Source organism: Pantherophis guttatus, chromosome 4 (genome assembly GCF_059756535.1).
Source record: "Pantherophis guttatus breed Tessera chromosome 4, ASM5975653v1, whole genome shotgun sequence".
Classification (NCBI taxonomy): domain Eukaryota; kingdom Metazoa; phylum Chordata; class Lepidosauria; order Squamata; family Colubridae; genus Pantherophis; species Pantherophis guttatus.
Window position 1 is genome coordinate 108,999,231 of NC_142066.1, and position 22,810 is coordinate 109,022,040.

At 37.3% G+C, this 22,810-nt stretch overlaps 1 protein-coding gene across 8 annotated transcripts in view; it reads left to right on the forward strand.

Annotated features, from left to right (window-relative positions):
* Positions 1 to 5,329: 5,329 nt before the first annotated feature.
* Positions 5,330 to 22,810, forward strand: part of SLC4A7 (solute carrier family 4 member 7) — a 128,820-nt gene continuing 111,339 nt past the window's right edge. For 7 of the 8 annotated variants that reach the window (XM_034403929.3, XM_034403933.3, XM_034403932.3 and 4 more), the window contains exon 1: positions 5,330 to 5,571. In XM_034403929.3, coding sequence (XP_034259820.1) covers positions 5,524 to 5,571 — 48 coding nt within the window. In that variant the 5' untranslated portion in view covers positions 5,330 to 5,523. The remainder of the gene's footprint in view (positions 5,572 to 22,810) is intronic. The other variant, XM_060685800.2, reaches the window with a different exon arrangement.

The window sequence follows — 22,810 nt, forward strand, 5'->3', positions numbered from 1 at the left end:
ATACCCAGGATTAAAACTGAGATCCTTGGAATATAGTCCTTCGGTCTATAATTGGCTAGATAAAAATTTGAATTTTAGAAACTTTAAATCAAGTTTGGAATGACTGTGATCAAAATTATCTGTAATAAAAATTATTTTAAAAACTTTATAAATGAAAAATATTTTAATTTATTTACTTGCTGTTGTCCAAAAGATCATACACTGCTTGTGTCCAATCATACATTTCATAACAGGGAAATTTCCTGGACTCAGCTTGAGCATATTTAAAAGCTCTAAACTGGAGCAACTCTGTACTGAGATAATTTATCATGAAAACCATTCATATTTTACTGTTAAATTTGTATCATGTTCTTCGTCTCTTAAAGGACAATCAAGATACATGTCTATGTTTGATAATTGAAGAGCAATATATGTGGTGTCTAGTCCAAAATACATTTAAGGAATTTTATAACCTTTTATAAACTGAAATAGATATAAAGCGGATTCTGCTTTGTTTCATTATATATACATAATGAGCTTTGGTAGCGCAGTGATTAGGGTGCAGTATTGCAGGTTACTTCTGCTGACTATTGGCTGCCTGCAATTTGGCAGTTCAAATCTCAAGAGGCTCAAGGTTGACTCAGCCTTCCACCTTTTTGAGGTGGGTAAAATGAGGACCCAAATTGTTGGGGGCAATATGCTGACTCTGTAAACCACTTAGAGAGGGCTGTAAAGTCCTGTAAAGTGGTATATAAGTCTAAGTGCTATTACTACTGCTATTGCTATTGAGGCCATTCCACACTTCCATTTAATCAATGAACTTACTGTTCTAATGTCTTCCATGTACATGATATACCTTGCAGAATGCAAAAATTTCAGGGAAAAATTATTTATGAATATCACAATATAAAGTTCATTTAAGAACTGATTCAAGAGATCCTTGAAAAGATGCCATCCAGAACAGAGAAAAGCTCTTCCTAGCAAGAAAATCTCTGAGTCTTATGAGTACAATTGAGCCCGAACTTTCTGTGATTAAACAAGGCAGTTATTCAGTGAGCTTTTCCACATTTTACAATCTTTATTGTCACAGTTGTTAAGTGAATCACTGTAGTTATTAAGTTACTAACACAGTTGGTAAGTGAATCTGACTTTCTATGGACTTTACTTGTCAAATGATCACAAAAGTGAATAGAATAGAATAGAATAGAATAGAATAGAATAGAATAGAATAGAATAGAATAGAATAGAATAGAATAGAATAGAATAGAATAACAGAGTTGGAAGGGACCTTGAAGCTCTTCTAGTCCAACTCCCTGTTTAGGCAGGAAACCCTACACCACTTCAGACAAATGATTATCCAACATCTTCTTAAAAACTTCCAGTGTTGGAGCATTCACAACTTCTGGAGGCAAGTTGTTCCACTGATTAATTGTTCTGTCAGTTCTAGGTTGCTTCTTTCCTTGATTCCATCCATTGCTTCTTGTCCTACCCTCAGGTGCTTTGAAGAATAGCTTGACTCCCTCCTTTGTGGCAGCCCCTGAGATATTGGAACATGTCTCCCTTAGTCCTTCTTTTCATTAAACTAGACATACCCAGTTCCTGCAACCGTTCTTCATGTTTTAACCTCCAGTCCCCTAATCATCTTTGTTGCTCTTCTCTGCACCCTTTCTAGAGTCTCAACATCTTTTTTACATAGTGGCAACCAAAACTGATGCAGTATTCCAAGTGTGGCCTTACTAAGGCATTATAAAGTGGTATTAATACTTCACGTGATTTTGATTCTATCCGTTTATGCAGCCTAGAACTATGTTGGCTTTTTTGGTAGCTGCTGCACACTGCTGGCTCACTAGGACTCCAAGATCCCTCTCACAGTTACTACTATTGAGTGAGGTACCACATACACTGTACCTGTGTATTTTGTTTTTCTTGCTTAAATGTAGAACTTTACTTTTTTCACCATTAAATTTCATGTTGTTAGATAGCACCCAATGTTCAACTCTGTCAAGATTCTTCTATATCTTAAGCCTATCTTCTGGAGTGTTGGCTATTCCTGCCAGCTTGGTGTCATCTGCAAATTTGATGAGTTCCCCATCTATCCCCTCGTCCAAATCATTGATGAAGATGTTGAAGAGTATTAAGCCTAAAACAGAGCCTTGGGGTACTCCACTGCATACTTCCCTCCATGTAGATGCAATTTCATTGAGGACTACATGTTGAGTGCATTTGGTCAGCCAGTTACAAATCCATCTGGTGGCGATGCTGCCTCAGCCACATTTTTCTGCTTTATCTAGTAGTAGGTTATGGTCTACTTTATCAAATGCCTTACTGAAGTCCAATTAAATTATATCGACAGTATTCCTCTGGTCCACTAATTTTGTTACTTTATCAAAGAATGCAATAAAATTAGTCTGTCATGATCTGTTTTTGATGTTGGCTTTTGGTTATTACTTTGTTTGCTTCTAGGTATTCACTGATTCATTGCTTGATTATCTTTTCCAGAATCTTCCCTAGTATTGAGGTCAGGCTGATCGGTCTATAGTTTCCTGGATCTATTTTTCCCCCTTTTTTAAAGATGGGAACTACATCAGCTCTTTTCCAGTCCTCCGGTAATTCTCTGGTGTGCCAGGATCTTTGAAAGATATAGGTCAGTGGTTCTGAGATCTTGCCTGCCACTCCTTCAGAACCTTGGAGTGTAATTCATACGGTGATTTGAACTCGTCTAGGGTAGACAGGTGTTCACTTACCATTTTCTTCCCTATTTTAACTTGTGTTCCTAATCTGTTTTTTGTGGTGCTGTTTTTGATAGGTTGGACTGTTTTTTCCTTTGTGTAAAAACAGATGCAAAAAACGAGTTAAGTAGTTCTGCTTTCTCCCTGTGGCTTGTCATCTTCTTGCCACTTTCTCCCAGCAATGGACCAATTGTTTCTTTGACTTTTTTCTTGTTTTTAACATGTTTAAAGAAGCTTTTTTTGTTTTTTTTACTTTTGTCGCCGCCATTTGTTCATTGTGAGCCTTAGCTTTCCTCAGTTCATCTTTACAGGCTCGGGCTATTTGCTGATATTCTGCCTTAGTTATTTGCCCCTCTTTCCACTTTTTATACTTGTCGTTTTTGTCTTTCAATTTACAATTTTTCAATGATTACATGAGCCCAGGATACTGCAACCATCATAAATATATAGAATTTTTCAAAAGTCTGAATTTGGTCATGTGACTATGGGGATGTTGCAACAGTTGTGTGAAAAACAGTCATAAGTCATTTTTTTCAGTGCTGTTGTAACTTCAAATGATCATTAAATGAATGGTTGTAAATTGAAGACTACCTGTATTAACACTAGATTATGTCTTGGAACAGTAATTTTAAATAGGCCTGTAAATTCACCTCCAACAAGCCATCAAATTATTGTTAATAAGATGAAGATCATGTATTTCCAAACACAAGTAAAGTCAGCATCTGCGATATTATTGAATAATGGAAGTATTTATTAGAAACAGTAACTTATTAACTGGCATAAAATAATTAGCAAATCCTACATTTGCTTACTATTTTGCATACAGTTTTATAATAAAGCTCTAATTACTGCATTTTGCAACCACATTTTTTCACAATATTTATAAATAACACAATGTTGTCTAATTTATTTCCTATGTACATTAGTATCATGTATGACATCTAAAAAAGCCTTTTTGGCAGTTACACTTTAATTTCTGTCCCCAGAAGAAAGGCTGACATTGATACAAATTAATACTTGAAAAGGGAAAAGAACGAATATGGAATAGATAATGTGTTTTTGAAGAACATGTATTGTATACACAGTCAGTTTTTTTTATTTTTATTTGCAAGATGCAATAAAAAGGGCTGAAGAAGATTCTGGTCACATCTGAAGATATTTTCAGACAGAATAATTAATTGCTTTAACATATTTCATTTCTCTATAATTTCAATTGCTCTATAATTTCATTATAGAGGAACAGGCTTTAAATTGCATACTGAAATATTGTTTACTTTTTTCTTTTGTTCAAAGGTGTCCAAGGGGTTTTTAGCCTGATGCCTTAATCACTACAGCAAATTGGTTTGCATTGTTTACTTAAAAGTATCTAAATATGTCTCACTAAACCATAAAGTTGCATGCGCCCACTGAGTCTGTTTATGAAGAGATGCAGCTAATGAAACAAAGGTAAGGTTTTATTTGCAAGGGAAGAAACCATGTTAAACTTGTTTACATCTTATTTGTTAATCAAACTAATTTATGAGTGGAACTAATAGATATTCAAAGATATATATGCTCCCGGCTAGTACATTATGTTCACAGAAGGCTTCATTTTAATGGGAGGCTACAATTCTTTGCATGTTTCTTTGGATATAAACACCAACCAGCAGTGGAATATACTAAATATCTTGCTAAATATCCATCTAGTCACTAAAGTTTCATACATTTGCTGATTCCTCCAGTTCAAAGTTTTGAAATGTAAATTAGCATATTACTTAATGCTCAAATTTATAAGAGCTCTGTTTTAAGAGAATAGTCTGAGACAGCTTATTTATAATTATGTTCAGGAAACAATCCTTACAGTAAATCTGACAAAACCCAACATTTATTACAGGCCCCCCAAAGTTGACAATCTCAAAATAACTTTTTGTGACCGTTTCCATCATTTTCCAACCATAGTTGATAGGAAAAAAAGTTTCCCATTGTTTTGAGCCAGGAAGCGAAATCTGTAGCATCTCTCTGCCCACCCCTCCCCAAACTCACTTGGTGACTTTGGAGCAGTCTCTCTGGCTCCACATTCTGTGCCCGATTCCACGCTAAAACGAAGAGACCCCTATCATTACTAATCTGAACTGGACTGAAGGTGCATCCAGATTGCAATAATCTGAGCTAATAATGCAAAAGTTTTGGCTATTTTCAAAGAGTAAATTATGGTTACTTTAGTCGTCTTTTATTCAATTAAACAAATGCTCTGGCTCCCCAGGAAACTTGGAGCGACCAATCTACCCCATATTCTGAGCAAAATGGGGGTCCGACAGCTTTTAGGGCAGAATGCCGTGGAAACTGTCCCACAAATGGGGACCCATTTCCAAAAGAAAGCGATCCAAACTAAAGCTCTCGTTTAGTTTAGCTCCGAGACAAAAAAATAAATAAATCCCGGTCAGTGGGACTTCTATTTCTAAGCAGGAGAGAAAGCCACGGTCACCTGAAGCGGCTCCCCTTGAGCGCGGAGAAAGGTCGAGTTTTAATCCGCTTTACCCTCCGAAAGTCCCTTCCACCCTCCCGCTTCTTCTCTCAGCGCCTCTTCTCCGCGTAGAGGAGGAGCCGCATTCTCGCAGCGATTGGTTAGGCCTGCTGCCAATCGGGCGGCCGAGGGGCGTGGCTAGGCCCGAGCCGGCTAGCTCTAGCAAGAGCAGAAGCGGCCGTCCAAGTCAAAGCCTCGTTGTTGCCGGAGCCGCGACGTTTCCTCCCCCCCCCACCCGCTCACCTCTCACCCTACGCAGTGAGGCAGCGAGCGCAGACCTCGACTCCCAGCGTTGTCCGTCTAGGGCACGCCATGGAGGAGGAGCGGGCCGGGGAGCAGATGAGGCCACTACTCACAACGGTAATAGAGCGAGGAGGCAGAGGCTGGGGGAAAAGTTGGGGAGACAGGAGGAGGGTCCCCCTTCCCAGCCAGCCGGGGCTGTCTGCGGTCGCTGCTGTTCCCCTTTGTGGGGGCGGAGCCCGACGTCTTTTCTCTCGCCCGGCAGCCGTGGCTAAGGAAGCGCCGCCGGCGGGTACTTTAACGCCCGCCGTAATCCAAAACTTGGCTTCTTGCTGTCGGCTTCTCCGTCTGTCACAGGTGTCAGTCCAGGAGCCGTGCGGGGAGGGCTACGGAAGACTTCGCCCTCCTCCTTCCTCGGCTCTTCTTTCCTCGATTCATCTCCAGGCAACAATGCGTGTAGCCAGAGCCCCAAATAACAGTGTTGTTGTCGCCTGGTGAATCCAGGGGATGGTTAGGATAATCTGGGCAGCCTTCCGTTTAATTCTAGTGTTAATTCTTCCCTTTCCTCTGGGCGAAATATTTCTCGTCAGCATCTTCCATGCCTCAGTTGCTCGTTTCCTGTTTCTGTGTATGCGTGACAGAGAGAGGGACTTTTCTTTTTTTTTACAGCCTCCTGTTCGTTGCTTTTGTTTAGGCCGAGCTCTAGATATGGTGAGGGCAGGCCAGAGAGAAAGAGCTTGGTCTCTTTGTTCCCCACCCGGGGCTCGCTCGCTCTTTCTCTCTCTCTCTTTCTCGTCCTCAGCCTCTTCCATCCACATGCTCATTTCAGAATTTCACACCGCGGTACACATGGAAGAGTGTCAAGTAAGGTAAAGGAAGACAAGGAGAAGACTGTAAGATCAAACCTGGGCTGGAGTAAAAAATGTGTAGATGAATCTCTTGTGCAGTTGCAATGACTGCTTGTGAGTCTCTGCAATCCTGTTCTTTACCATTTCACTGTCTCTGGGAGTGCAGACACATGGCTTGCCAGGACCAGTTCTTTTGTCCTCAGAGCTTGCTGTCATATGGAGCTCAAAGAAATGATGTGCTGTTTCTAGGGCCTTTTCATTGCCACTGTTTATGGAAGTGGTCATCAAGGGATAATATAACAGTGATTCACTTTACTTCCGTTTGAGACTGGAGTTGAAATGAAGCAGTCACATGCCTGTTCAGTAAAACTACTGTGTTTTTTCCTTTGATTTTGGGGAAGTGTGATTTTTTTTTGTGGTGGTGGTGAGCTCAGTTTAGCTGAAAGTTTTATATTTGTTTTTTGTTTTTGTTTTGTTTTTGAGTTTCTGACATTTATCTTGATGCTAACCATGAGTTCATTGCCAAGGTTTCTTGAGGCTATGGTTTGGCAATTAATCTAATTTAATTGGGTAGTAAAAATGGAGACTAGGTAATGGAAAGCTTTCCTGACAGAATGATAAGCAAACAAATACTCTGCTGTAGAAGCTTTTTTTTTAACTATTACTTTTCCTACTCTGTAACTATATTAATAAAGAAGCTAAACAGTAGCTTTGACCAAAATACACATTATTCATAATGTAAGACAGTGGATAAACATTTTGAATAACAACTCTGTGGCCCAGGAAAGCAGGCAGATCTTTCAGATCTCTCTGACATTTGCTCTGGTGCATTTGCATAGAATTTCTATATAAATGCATGAAATGTTTATAATTCAGACTGTTTTGAATTCGGAGCATATTATTTTGAGCTGGCAACTATTGTTTCAGGTGTAAAACGTTTTGCATTCAAAACAGGCTTTATGATTCATTTTGAATTTGCTTTGAATTCAAAATACACATTTTGAATTCAAAACAATTAACATTTAAAATTTATATCCTGATTTACTAATGGTTCCCAGGCAGGACTCATTTAAACTCCTCTTCATAGCTATAAAGAGGTCTTCAGAAGTAGAGATGGCTTCTGAAGTCCATATATGGCTGAAAGTTTTAAATGAACAACTTCAAAGTTGACTGAAATGCCTATTAGCAAGATTTTATTGTGAAACAAGCCTTATATTCTTGTGATACTGGCCATAGTAAAAGAAGGAAGGGACTTTTGGCCTGCCTTTGAGTCAGCTTCTCTCTCATTCCCTTCCCTAAAATGGAATAATGTGTGAAGAGAAGGAATTAACAAAGTTTGGAGGAGATTATGTGTGATTCTTCTGGTATTTTACCAAAGTTATAGAAGAAATCCATTAGTATTCACTTTGTTGAGTTTAAGTAGTATGTCTTTGGATTGCTTTTATGTATATATAATACTTAAAGGGCCTCTTTGACTCCTCTAAATATTACAAGGCTAAGTGTCTGAGGAGATAGATTGTTTTTGATGTTGTATATTGAGAAGAAGGAAATAGAAGTTTGATCATATTATCTGTTCTCTTATGGTTTTGGCTATATGGAATCCTTTTCCCACTACTTCAGCTATTGTCTCATTGGGCTAAATATAATTTTTCATTGACACATTGTACTTGATTTTTTTGATCAAAAGATAGTTGAAGGATAATAGTGCAGCTTTTGAATTCTTAAAGATCTATGAGGTTGATAGTGCTCTGGCCCATTTTCTTGTCTATAGCAAAGAAAGCACTAATTTATGCAAATTAAAATGCTTACATAATGAAATCGAAATATGTCTCTGTCTTGTGCAGTATTTGTTTATTTATTCAATTCTATAACTGCTGACAGCTATTTAACTGTCCAGTTATTTGTAGTTTATTTAAAAGCAGAATATTCATTTACTTCTTTTCTGCTTCCTAATCAGTTCACATAGGATCATACTTATCTTAGTTCTCTCCCCCATATACATATCTGCCCTTTTGTGGAACCTGGATGTACAGTTGATTCTTACCTCCCTTTCATTCAAGAAAGCTCTTAAAATCATGTTGTTTCAATAGATCTTTAGATTTTATGTGTCCAGATATCTATTTTCAATATTATGTAATTACTGATTAGTGTGGTTTTTAATTGCTTTCTAATATTTTGTTTGTTGGTTTTCTTGCATATCTCCCAGAATCAATCTGATTGCGGTGTTATATAATTGTTGTAAATAAACATTATGGTGCTTTCCTCCTAGCCTACAAATACATTTGAAAGTTTTTTGATAGTATTTTTTTTAGAGGGTTTTCACATTAAATATGCAAACCATCTGTTACAGTTCTTGTTTTCTTACTATCCCAATGTATTTTTAGTTTCATATTTTTATTAAATTTTTACCTTTAATAATTCCTACTTGGAAGATAATTTAAATATAACTATAGGCTAAACTCTATCGATCAGTGGTCACCAACTGGTGGTCCATGGACCACTGGTGGTCCATGAGAAAATATTGGTGGTCCGCAGAAAAATTATTTGCATTTTTTAATATTGCACCAAATCAGGGATCCTCAAACTACAGCCCCTGGGACAGATATGTGCAATGAACATTTGTGCTGCTGCAAAAAGTTTCCCCCTTTGGGGTCTTTTCGTGTGGGTTGGAGGGGGACAGAGGAGTCTGTCTGCTCCTCTGTCTGTTGGAGTCTGCTTCAGCCTCCTGGTGCAGGGCTTTGAGCGAAGGCTGGAGGGAAGTGCCACGTGGTGAAGAGCCAGAGGACATTGTTCCAGTGGGATTGTATCATGGCCTGGAACTGGCTGACCATCTCAGCCCGCTGAGCCTCCTGCAAGTCTTCTCTCTGTTTGGAAAGCCTATGCTCGTAGTCCTCAGTGAGATGCTTTTGCTAAGCCTCCTTCTCGGTCCAATTTGAACTGAACTGTTTTGCCAATTCTTTCTTGTGCTGGCTGCTTAGCTTCAACAACTGCTTCCTGTTGGGGCCCTAAGAAGCCCGGGTGGGGAGGTGAGGAGTGGCTGGGAGGGCAGGGAGGCGAGGAGTGGCTGGGAGGGGAGGAGTGAATAGAGGCTGGTGAGAGGCCCCTCAACATGAGTGACATTGAGTTGGCCATGCCCACTCAGTCACATGAACACCTAGCCACGACCACCCAGCCGGTCATTAGGCAGATCATATTAGTGGTCCACAGGATTTAAAATTATGAATTTAGTGGTCCCTGGGACCGAAAGGTTGGTGACCCCTGCTATAGATCAGTTTCTTGTAATATATCTTATCCAATGAATGTACAGTCAGGTCCAGAAATATTGGGACATCGACATAATTCTAACATCTTTGGCTCTATACACCACCACAATGGAGTTGGAATGAAACAAACACGATGTGCTTTAACTGCAGACTGTCAGCTTTAATTTAAGGGTATGTACATCCAACTCAGGTGAACGGTGTAGGACTTACAGCAGTTTGCATATGTGCCTCCCACTTGTTAAGGGACCAAAAGTAATGGGACAGAATAATAATCATAAATCAAACTTTCCCTTCTTAATACTTGGTTGCAAATCCTTTGCAGTCAATCACAGCCTGAAGTCTGGAACGCATAGACATCACCAGACGCTGGGTTTCATCCCTGGTGATGCTCTGCCAGGCCTCTATTGCAACTGTCTTCAGTTCCTGCTTGTTCTTGGGGCATTTTCCCTTCAGTTTTGTCTTCAGCAAGTGAAATGCATGCTCAACGGGATTCAGGTCAGATGATTGACTTGGTCATTGCATAACATTCCACTTCTGTCCATTCAAAAACTCTTTGGTTGCTTTTGCAGTATGCTTTGGGTCATTGTCCATCTGCACTGTGAAGCGCTGTCCAATGAGTTCTGCAGCATTTGGCTGAATGTGAGCAGATAATATTGCCCGAAACACTTCAAAATTCATCCTGCTGCTTTTGTCAGCAGTCACATCATCAATAAATACAAGAGAACCAGTTCCATTGGCAGCCATACATGCCCACGCCATGACACCACCGCCACCATGCTTCACTGATGAGGTGGTATGCTTAGGATCATGAGCAGTTCCTTTCCTTCTCCATACTCTTCTCTTCCCATCATTCTGGTACAAGTTGATCTTGGTCTCATCTGTCCATAGGATCTTGTTACAGAACTGTGAAGGCTTTGTTAGATGTTGTTTGGCAAACTCTAATCTGGCCTTCCTGTTTTTGAGGCTCACCAATGGTTTACATCTTGTGGTGAACCCTCTGTATTCACTCTGGTGAAGTCTTCTCTTGATTGTTGACTTTGACACACATACACCTACCTCCTGGAGAGTGTTCTTGATCTGGCCAACTGTTGTGAAGGGTGTTTTCTTCACCAGGGAAAGAATTCTTCGGTCATCCACCACACTTGTTTTCTGTGGTCTCCCAGGTCTTTTGGTGTTGCTGAGCTCACCGGTGCATTCCTTCTTTTTGAGAATGTTTCAAACAGTTGTTTTGACCACGCCTAATGTTCTTGCTATCTCTCTGATGGGTTTGTTTTGTTTCTTCAGCCTAATGATGGCTTGCTTCACTGATAGTGACAGCTCTTTGGATCTCATCTTGAGAGTTGACAGCAACAGATTCCAAATGCAAATAGCACACTTGAAATGAACTCTGGGCCTTTTATCTGCACATTGTAATTGGGGTAATGAGGGAATATCACACACCTGGCCATGGAACAGCTGAGAAGCCAATTGTCCCATTACTTTTGGTCCCTTAACAAGTGGGAGGCACATATACAAACTGCTGTAAGTCCTACACCGTTCACCTGAGTTGGATGTACATACCCTCAAATTAAAGCTGACAGTCTGCAGTTAACGCACATTGTGTTTGTTTCATTCCAACTCCATTGTGGTGGTGTATAGAGCCAAAGATGTTAGAATTGTGTCGATGTCCCAATATTTCTGGACCTGACTGTATATGCAAACATTACTTCTGTCTTGTTAATTATCCCAACACCAAGGTGAGCATTTCAAAGGTGGAAGTGATTGAAAGTCAAACAAAAGCTGAAGGCGTGAAATTGATTGGCAGATGTCCCAGTATCACTGGGGCAAACATTTTAAAGGGTGGGTGAATGGGAAAATTATGGTCAATTATGGTCATGTGATCTTCCTCTTAGCAACAGAGTTGCCAGTCCCAATTGTGATTGCTAAACAAGGACTACCTGTATTATGTTTCTAAATAGTGAAAATAAATGTTTCTAGTTGATTGCTTAAACAAGGCATGGCTTGCAAAAAGACAAACCATTGGTCTTGACCACAATTAAATTATGCTATGCCTTAACTCTGTTTTATGCAGCCTTACTGATTATTTATATACAATTACCTATAAATAGATACCACAACACACTGGAAACAGTTTGGAGTTGTAATGTGGGATTTATAAGGAGATAAATAGTATTATATGCAATAATTTTCTCTTAAAATTTGGGGCTGACTCTAGATCTGATTATTTCAAGGAGTCTACTCTAAAAATAAATAGGGGCAGTTTTATATGGTTATTGTATTCTTTAATTATTTCTATTGCCTAACTCATATTGCAGCCTATAAGTACTCCAGCCTACTCCCTTAGTACTACCAGTATTTTTTTTTTTCAAAATCCATCTTTCAAGGCTGCATACCTGGAACACAAAAAGCAAGAGCACATTAAAGTCATTGGTTTTCTAGTAACCAATGTTAAGAGATGTCTTGGAAATATTTTTGGAGAGCTTAACTGCCTAAATAAGTTTTAACATATTCTTTATTTAAATAATAGTGCATTACCATTCACCTTTAATTTTGAATAATTTGTGAATTAATTAGAATTTAGAATTATAATTCTTAATTAGAATCTCTTTCTTCATTTGGGAAATACCATACCTTCCATCTTTTTACTGTGAGAAGTTGATAAAAATTGATTTGGCATATCTTTTTATATGTATTATGTTCTACCAATATATTACCTATCTACGTTTTGGAATTCACAATGCATACTCCAATTCATTTTCTTAATTCATTTCCCTCTAAAACCAGCTTTTCACAAACTGTTTTTAAGACAGATACTTGGAGCAAGAAATATACAGTTTTTGTCATCTGGTAAACACAATAAATTTCAACGTTGGAACAGTATCTTGTTAGTTTTAAGATTTGTTGTATGATATTTGCTACTTACATAAAATGTAAGTCAAATACAGGCATTGTGAAATTGAGTAGAAAGAATTCAGCTTTGATTTTTTGATTAAATTTATTTATGAAATCCTCTAGAGAATAGATATGCTCAGTGGTGGGATTCAAATAATTTAACAACTGGTTCTCTGCCCTAATGATTTCTTCCAACAACTAATTCACCAAACTGCTCAGAAAGTTAACAACCTGTTCTCCCGAAGTGGTGCAAACTGGCTGAATCCCACCACTGGATATGCTATGGGAAAAAAAATTAAAAACCAAGTTGTTGCCAGCAATAAATTGATAGTTAAGGAAAAATTTACAAAAACAACCAAAGAGTGTCTTGTGGAGTCCCTGATGCTGTCTATGTTTGGCTGTTTGCAGGCATTTAGTTATTGGACTAGGTATACTATCATCAATTCACCCCCACCAAAACTGGAATGGCAAGCTAACAGGGAGACAACCCCATAGTTATTAGCACTGATGATGTTACCTACTTGCTTATATGAGATCTGCAAACAACCATTCAAACTCATGAAGAACTCTCCAGTCCAACCCTGAACTACATATATTCTCTTCTCTTGAAACTGTGTCTTAAGTATAAACATTATTTGGAACTATTTATGTTTCTTGGAATACGCAACTGTATTAAATTTAACTAGGACTTCCTTAAAGGAGTATAACTTTTTTGAGACTATAGTGGTAGCCATACAGATTTTTGGAAAATACATATCTGAGATTAAAGAAGTGGTCACATATTAGTGATACATGGCTGCAACCTATTGTTGTCTTTATACCATCTCAAATGTGTATTTTCCTGAGGTACAGATAATCAGGTAATCCTCAATTTAAGACAATTGAGCCCAATTTTATCACCTTTGTTACCACAATTGTTAAGTGAATCACTGCAATTAGTGACATGGTTGTTAAGTGAATCTGGCTTCCCCATTGGCTTTGCTTGTCAGAAAGTTACAGAAGGTGATCACATGATCCCTGGACATTGCAACCGCCATAAATATGAATCAGTTGCCAAGCATTTGAATCACTTGACCATGGAGATACCGCAATGGTCGTAAGTACCATCTTTCCCTGAAAAGAAGACCCTGTCTTATATTTTTTTGAACCCTGAAATAAGCGCTTGGCCTTATTGCCATGTGCTCAAAAGCCTGATTGGGCTTATTATCAGGGGATGTCTTATTTTGGGGGAAACAGGGTATGAAAAATGGTAAAAGTCATTTTTTCAGTGCCATTGTAATTTCAAATGGTCACTTAATGAATCATTGTAAGTTGAGGACTATCTATAGCTGTGTGGTGTCAGCCTTTTGAGGCAGTCCAGATAAGAAGTGTAAACCATGATTAGTAACTGTATCTTTATTGTAAGTGAAAACCAAGAGTAGTAACTGTATCTTTATTGTAAGATTACAGTAACATAGCTTTGCAACTCTGAAAACACTTCTCCCTTCCTTTAATTTTCCTTTCCAGAAAACTAGGAGAGATCCCTTCTGAAATGCTTCCCAAACCTTTTTCTTTTCTGGACTGACAGTACCTTTTGTATGATGATTGTCTACTCTGCAAATCTTCCTATCTCCCAAATCATTCCTACAAATCATTACTTGTGGTGGATTCATTGAATAATTGCTGCTTTAAGGAATTGCTATAAAGCGCTACAAGTAGTCCTCAACTCACTACTTAGTGATCATTCGAACTTACAGTGGCACTGGAAAAATTGACCTATGACCAGTTTTCACACCTATTACTGTTGCAGCCTGCCCGTGGTCACATGATCAAAATTTGGGCGTTGGCAACTGGCATGTATTTATAATAGTTAAACTGTCCCAGGGTCATTTATTCTATCTCCTTTTTTAAAATGGAAAACTGGAAAGTCAATCAGCTATAATGTTTCAATTTACTATGCCTGAATATATACTTCATAAGTATTATTTCTATCAGACATCATCAATGTGAACTTGTCTTTAATGTATTTAAAAAAAACATTAAACACAATGTATTTTTTGCAATGTCACTAGAGGGCACTGTCCCCATGTCTTGATTAGAATGTACAATAATATGTATAGTAGAAGACAAATAGCAAATTGACTGATACTACAATTATGACATAGATTTATAGACTACTATCTAGAATTTCTATTGAATTCAGTGGGACTGGCTTCTGAGTAGTCACATGTAGCATATTGACTATTTTAATATGCGGCAAATAATTGTAACAGGATTAATTTTCTTTTTACACAAAGAATCAGAATATTTGAGTATATTTTCTTGAAGTGATTGTAGAAAGTACTGTATATGAATCACTTTTTAAATGTAAAAAATTAAGTTTTTTTAATGGCTTAAGTTTGGCTAATAATTCAGAACTAGCATTGCCTAATTATGACTTTAACTATTTGTACCTAATTTATGTGTTAAGCAATATATCATGGCCTACCAATCTACTTTAGATAAGGATTCCTAATTGATTGATTCTATAATTGGATAGAAGATTGATTTTTAAATTTTAAAACTAGGCCTTCTGAATGATATTCTAGATTCTCTGATAATTTTTGCTGCAGTACTTTTACTGTTATTAAAATTATCTAATTGCTTTCTGAGGATAACTACTTGCCTCACTAGGTTGATAGAAAAAGCACATTCCAGATCCTTGCCCCCGAAATGTTTCCATCCAATGAGGACCCAGAAGCATGTCTGTTCCATGATGGCCTTAACTTTTGGAATATTCTCTCACAGCAATCCAGCAGACTTCTGGGGGGCCATAAAGATTGGGCTCTTTCTCCAGGTGTTAGGGTAGAGCGAAGGGAATCTGGATGATTGCTGAACCACCCCATGAGAATGACTAAGGGGCTAGGTTTTCAGATTTTGATGGTATAGTTTTTATGGTTTTGTGATTTTATTGTTTTAAGTTGGCCAGAATTGTACTTCAAGTTAGATGGTGCTACTACTGGTGGGATTCAGCCAGTTCACACCGGTTCGAGAGAACCATTTGTTAATTCTTTGTGGAGTTCTGCGAACCAGCTAAATAGTCAAGGCTGCCTGCCTGCCTGCCTGCCTGCCTATTCCAGTAGCTCACACACACCTCAGATGTTCCTGCTTGTTTGTAATTAACTAAAGGAAGGGAAAAGAAAAAGAAGAAATAACTAAATATCAATTTCCTCAGCAGAAAAATTCTAGCCCCTTTAAAACTTGAGGGGAGGGAATAAAGTGATAGAGAGGTGCTTTTTTCTTCTCTCTCCCTTCAGTTAATGGCTCCGGGCAGACAGCCAAGAACTATTTAACAGGTGAATACTTAGTTATGATAAAACCTCAGGAATGCAGTCAGCACAGAAACAATAGAAATTTACAGATCATACAGATTAACAGAGTTGGAAGGGAACTTGTAAGTCATCTAGGCCAACCCCCCACCCCCTGCCCAAGCAGGAGACCCTACACCATTTCTGACAAATGACAGTCCAATCTCTTTGTGAAAGCCTCCAGTGATGAAGCTTCCACAACTTCCAAAGGCAAGCTGTTCCATCGGTTGATTGTTCTAACTGTCAGAAAATTTCTCCTTATTTCCAGGTTGAATCTATATTCTTGAAAGGATTAGGTCAGGGAAGGAGTTTTTAAAATGTTAATACAGAGCAGCTTTTTAAATATGTTCTAATTGATTTTATTAATTTGGAATAGGGTTGCAATGCTGTTTCTATGTTTATGTATTTTGATCCTGCATCTTCAGCATTTAAGAGTTATCTTACAGTATTAGACTGTAAAGATTTCAAATTATATTGTAACTGTGGAGCACCCACAACTTTCTTTTTAGTTCTAGGTTGCTTCTCTCTTTGGTTAGTTTCCATCCATTGTTTCTTGTCATGCCTTTTGGTGCTTTGGAAAATAGATAGACCCCCTCATTTTTGTAGGAGTCCCTCAAATTTCCTGAGAGAACAATTAATCAACTTGTCTTCAGAAGTTGTAAATGTTCCAACACTGGAAGTTTTATAGAAGAGATTGGATAACCATTTGTCTGAAGTGTTGTAGGATTTCCTGCGTAAGCAGGGTGTTGGACTAGAAGACCTCCAAGGTCCCTTCCAACTCTGTTATTCTATTCTATTCTAAATATTGGAACATTGCTATTTTATTGTGCCATTTTATTATGAGTTGGACTAAGGAGAAATTTCCTAAGGGTAAGACCAATCAAGTTGGCCATGCCCACCCAGTCACATGACCACCCAGCTGGTCATTAGGGCAGAGAACCTGTTGTTAAATTATTTGAATCCCACCACTGCTACTACCACCACTATTACCTTCACCACCATTACTCCATAATTGACCACATATTTATACTAATTGCTTTCATCCAGACTCTTGATGTTATTTCCATGGGGCAACTTAACTGCTTCAGAAACATTTAGCGAAGTTTGATAGAGATGCCTGAGACTTGGAAAACTGTATATTCATTTTTCTGTGGTTATGTTATGCTCTGTATCCATTACTGCATTTTCTGTCTTTGGTTTTCTCAGAGAACTGAGAAAACATTACATTATTTTAAACTATTGCTTCCTGGACTTCTGGTTGCAACCATAGCAAGAACAGCTGTAAAATAGTGTGCTGTGCTGAGTCCCGCAAAAATCCAGCTGGTAACCGCTGCCAGGAGACCCTTCGGGGTCATAGCTGCCTTATAGGGATGGTGAAGGAAAGAGAGGCGCTTTGCTGACCATGAGGAATCTGCAAATGACTTGTTAGGTCCAAGGCAAATTCTTTCTGAATGGCAGCAGTCACGGCCACCATTGCTGGCAGCTACGAAGCCAGAACAATTGGAACCAAGATTGTGCAGGAGTGGTGTATGTACAGAACATTGAAATTGGGTGAGATATTTATCAACTTTTACTTTAATGACTTGCAATAACAAAAAGAATATGAAAAGAAAACTCCTAAGCTTAAAAAAACAGCAAATTGACACACAGAGAAAAAAAAAAAAAACGAAAATGAAAAGATGAAAAAAAAAGCCCAAGAGAAGCTATAAAAAATACAGACAGTGTGGAAAAAAGCCCAAATAATTTGAAAACGACTTTAGGGAGAAATTATTTGTTTATTTGAATTTCTAAACCCCTTGGATTTATCTGACAATCAGCTGTTTTTGACAGATTGCTTATGTTGGATCGGGGCATAAGAAAGCCATCTACTAGAGAAAGAGAAGTACTACAGCAACACTATAGCCGCAGTATATTTAATGAAAGCTAATTTAATACACACAAAGTCTAATACACAGAATAGAAATAACAATATCTGGTGAATGGCTTGACCTTGACTGTTGTTAGAAGATGACTGAGAAAGTTTGAGAACATTCGATAGTGATTTTTTTCCCTTTTGAAGGAACTAATTTGCAAATAACTAAATCTTACTAAAATTGACTTTTGATTATGGATTGGAAAGATTGGAAGAATTTAGTGGAGTAACCTGGACAAATTTAGACTTGGACTATTAATGTTATTTAATAGAATATTCTAAGAGGCAAAAGAAGAAAAGGTAAGAAGAAAAAAGAGAAGAAGGAAATAAGACTTTAAAATTTGGACAATTGGAGAACTATAAGGCTGTAAATTATTATGAAATGAAATGTGCGGTTTTGGAAGTATAACTATGGGATTGATGTAACTTGATTAGATAGAAGTTTCTTAAATAAATATTGAGATATTGGAATAATAGAAATATGCTTTTTATAAGCTGTATCAATTACTATAAAATGGATCTAGAGATGTATGAAGAAATATTGTGCATGTCAAAAAGTCTGCATGAATACTTAAGAAATGACAAAGAGACAAAAGAATTGTTTAAAGATACAGAAATGAATGTAGAAGCTATTCAATTGGGGGGGAAAGAGGAACATGATATTCAAGAAGCAGGGAAGGGAAGAATAAAAATGAGAAGCAAGAAGTTAGGAACAAAGAGGAGAAGAGACTAATAAGTAGAAAACAAATATATAACATCACAACTTGTAAAGGTACAGAGAGAAGAGAGAAAAACCCTTTTAAAAAACAAAAACAAAAGGAAGTTTTGTGCATGGGTGTTCAAAAATGCAGCAGAAAGAGGCAAAAGGCACCCAGAAGGGGAAGTTTAGTAGACACAAAAAAATTAAAAAGAGGTACAAGATTCCAAGAGAGAGAGATAAAAGACTGACCAAACAAATCAATAAATGATGGAATTTTAGAAAGACTAAGAGATGATGGATAATGAGAAAATATATTAATAAAATGGGAAAACACCACGACCCCAATAAGTTTTAGGTTAGTAGATGGTAATTTAAGACTAGACAATTGAACTGAAGTACTAATATTAACAATGTGTTAAAAGATATTGTGAATTTGAAATGGTGGGGACTTTGAGATATACTCCCGTGATGGATTGAACATTGTTAATAATTGGTGTTATTAGTAATTCTATACATTTGGAATATTAGTGTTATGGTGGAATAATTAGTGATTTATAAAATATTGAATGACAACATTTACTAAGGGATAATAAACACAGGGTGCGAAGAAATGTTATTTATGCTTAAATGAGTTAAAGGGAAAATGTAAAAGGAATATGAAATGAGACTAGTATTGTTTGAAGTTGGAAGATTAGAATTCTACATACTATTTGTATTATTATTGTTAACGTCGTATAAAAAAGACCTGACCTAATCAATGTACTGTCCACAAAACATGTATATTTACATTGGAAAAAATAAAAAACTTAAAATTGAACCTATTGCTGCATGTCCTGAAATTTTCTAGATTTTTGCTGGAAACATGCATACAGTTTAAATTATGTTCACCCAGATTGCAAAAAGGAGCCTGGTTTAGCTCAACAGACAGAAGCACTGTAATTTAACACCAGCTGTCTGCAATTAAAGTAAGATCGAATCTCGCCAGGCTCAAGGTTGACTCAGCCTTCCATCCTTTCTAAGGTAGGTAAATTGAGGACCCAGTTTGTGGGGGCAATAAGCTGACTTTGTATAAATATACAAAAGTATGAAGGCTGTTGCTTAACGCACTGTAAGCCGCCCTGAGTCTCCGGAGAAGGGCGGCATATAAATCAAATTTAAAAAAAAACAAACAGAAAATGAAATAGAAATCTATTGAAGGAAGAGGGAAAGGAAGGAAAAACAAAAACAACATTTCTATTCAATATCTGAAAATTCCTGTTTGACAAAACCTGTTGTGCAGGTTTGTATTATGATTTTTTTTCCAATTTCCAACAATTATGTTAATGTTTAATCTGTCAAAATGAACAAAATTTAAAAATATGTAGCACAAAAGTAAAATCTTAATACTGAATAAGTATGATTCACTACAATTGTCTGGCATTTCTGGGAATTTATATATTATCTGCAAAATGTAAGTAGACCTAATATCCATATAGAATGTACAATGTAATAATACACGAGAATGGATTTGATTCTTTGTTAATGCATGGGCAAGTGTCCTTAATGGAATTTTGGAATATTTGCTTTGCAGCACTGTGTGAATGGTAGATATTATCCCTGGTTTGAAAAATGCTATTCTCAGCCTTGGGAAAAGTTACATTATGTATTTTATTAGTTCCCAAGTGCCTTTATTTATCCAAATTCTACAATGTTGGGACAATCTATTAATATAGCTTGGAACTCAATATCTTTTATTATTTATTTCCTAAAAAAATTAGGAATGGTACTGAAAAACTGCATCATGCCAACTCCATGCCCTGTTTCAAGGGAGAAAGAAAATTATCAGTGGTGAAATCCTCTGCGGGTTGCCACCGGTTCACTGCCTGCGCATGAATGGTGCGTGCCAAATGCACGCTGTGTGTGCGCATGTGCAGTGTGCACCAAAGGCATGCTGCACACATGCACCAAATGCACGTCCCGTGCATGCGCAGTATGCACCAAGTGTGCGCTGCACTGCATGCACAGTGCATGCCAAATGCACACTGCGTGCACACATGCACGGTGCATACCAAACGTGCACTTCGTGTGGAATAAAAAGCCTTTTGAAGGTAAATAGAACAGCGGGGGGGGGCAGCTGTGCCACGTGATTTAGATTAGCTAATTAGCTGATTTAGATTTAGGATTTCCTGCTTTCTAGCGAATATAAATCGTGTGGCACAGCTGATCGTCGGAAATACCGGTTTGGACAAACCATTAGCTTTTATTAGTACCAGTTCGCCCGAAGCGGTAGCATTTCACCCCTGAACATTATCCTTTAAACTCATGGACTAAGCTGGCTGGAAAGAATTGGATTTTCAGCTAGTAATTTATCCTGCTCTCCTAGACTGTTACTGGGATTATGGGTATTCCTGACCAAATCTTAACTGGATGTTTTCTGTTCCATTGGGTGCATTAAAGATTGATCACAATAATTTTGTTTACACTGATGCTAGTGCATTCTTCTTTGCATAAATTCTCACTTGAGCATGGTAATGGATTTAGGGCATGAAATTTGATTTGAGCTGAAAAAGTTTTAATGTATTAGGGATCCACTTGTGCAAAAGAAGAGCTTTATAAAACCTGAAGATCTAATCACTATATGATTCTGGGCATTTAGATGCCTTTAAAGTAGAAAACCATCCCATGGTATTTAAAAGCTCTATTTTCTACTGTTTTTACACTGTGCAGGATGGCTGTCTTAGGAAAATAAGAATTTTAGATTTTTCAAAATTAAAAAACAGTTGATTTTGTCTGCAGCACCAAAATATTATTGCCATTTCCCTTTTCAACCCTATTGGGTTTTGTGAAAATTATGGTGACATCAGCATAGAGGAGTATAGGGATGTTTCATCCTGCTAGTCTAGGACATAAATGTCCCAGTTATAAAGAAAGGTGCACCATTGAATAGACATATACGTAAAAAAGAAAGGGGCAAGAATACACCCTTGTTGCACTCCTTTCTGGACCCTTCCTGTGCTAGAAGATTTCTTGGGGAATATACACCTCCAACAGACTTGCTTTTTTTGTGATGGAAGAAACAGGTTTTCTTGCTGACTTTGTTTTAAAATATCCATTTATGATTTGCTCTGTCTGACCTCTGTCTAGTTAGAGGAAATTGCACTTAAAAATTGTTGTGTGTTAAAGCATGGTATTAGTTTCATGCATAGATTTTATTCATGAAAAAAAAGTGTGTGTATTCAAATTTGTTCATAAATTTCTGTGTACATACTTTGTGTCCTAGAATTGCAGTGTAATTTCAGGGAACAGTTCAAAATATGTTACCAGTAGTGCTTTAGAAGAGATTGACCTAATTTCTTTTCATTAGTACATATTATGCTGTACGGATTATGTACCTAATTTCAAGAGGTAGTAGTTTGATGCAGTGTATTGTCCTCCTGATGAAGGAAGGCTATAGTTAAAATTTTGGTGACCTTGTTCTATAAAAAAATAAAATACATTTGTTTCACTTTCTGAACAGATTTCATATATTCACTGGTTATCTGTGTTATTATCTGTTTATTATTCATCTAAATTAGCCATCTTTAATAGAAGCTTCTTGAGCTATATTTTGCAAACATAGTGCTTAGTGAAAAATAAACAATCAGATTAAAAAATATACCTTGTTATTAACTATATGTAAACGACATAGCTAAGACTATGGCATATATAGTGTTAAAGGATAATTATATTTTCCTTCCCAATTCTCTGTAATTTACTATAGATATTAAACTAATACAATTTATATAAGCTTTGTCCCCAGAAGAAGAGAAAATTGCACCTAATTTTTACTGATAGGGGTCTAGGAAGCAAAGTAATATATTTTAGGTGATTCTCAGTCAATAATCAGTTCAGATCTCAATATCATAGTTACATTAATTGGATCACATCCAATTTGGAGTTACTTGATCACACCCACATTTTTTCCAGGAAGTGCTTTTTATCCATTAAGCTTTTGCACCTGATAGTTATTAGGAAAGCTTTATGATATCACTAGCTGCTTTCCCATTAAAAGGCAGCAAATCATTGGTTTGACTCCTCTATTTAATCTATGTTTTAATAGAATTATAGGGTTGGAGGGACCTTGGATGTCTTTGGATAGAGTATTCTGTGCTATCCTAAGTTGGCAGGGAATTCTGCAATGAAGTGGCTTGCTTTTTCAGTCATTCTTCTGATGGAGGACTGACATCTCTCTGAAAAGAAATACAACAGTGTGTTTAATTATAATGGCACTGAAAAAAGTGACTTATGATCATTTTTCACACTTATGAAAAATGTTGCAGCATCTCCACATTCATGTGATAAAAATTCAGACATCTGGCAAATTATTTATGACAGTTGTAGTGTCCCGAGATCAAGTGATCCCCTTTTGTGACCTTCTGATTAGCAAAATCAATGGGGAA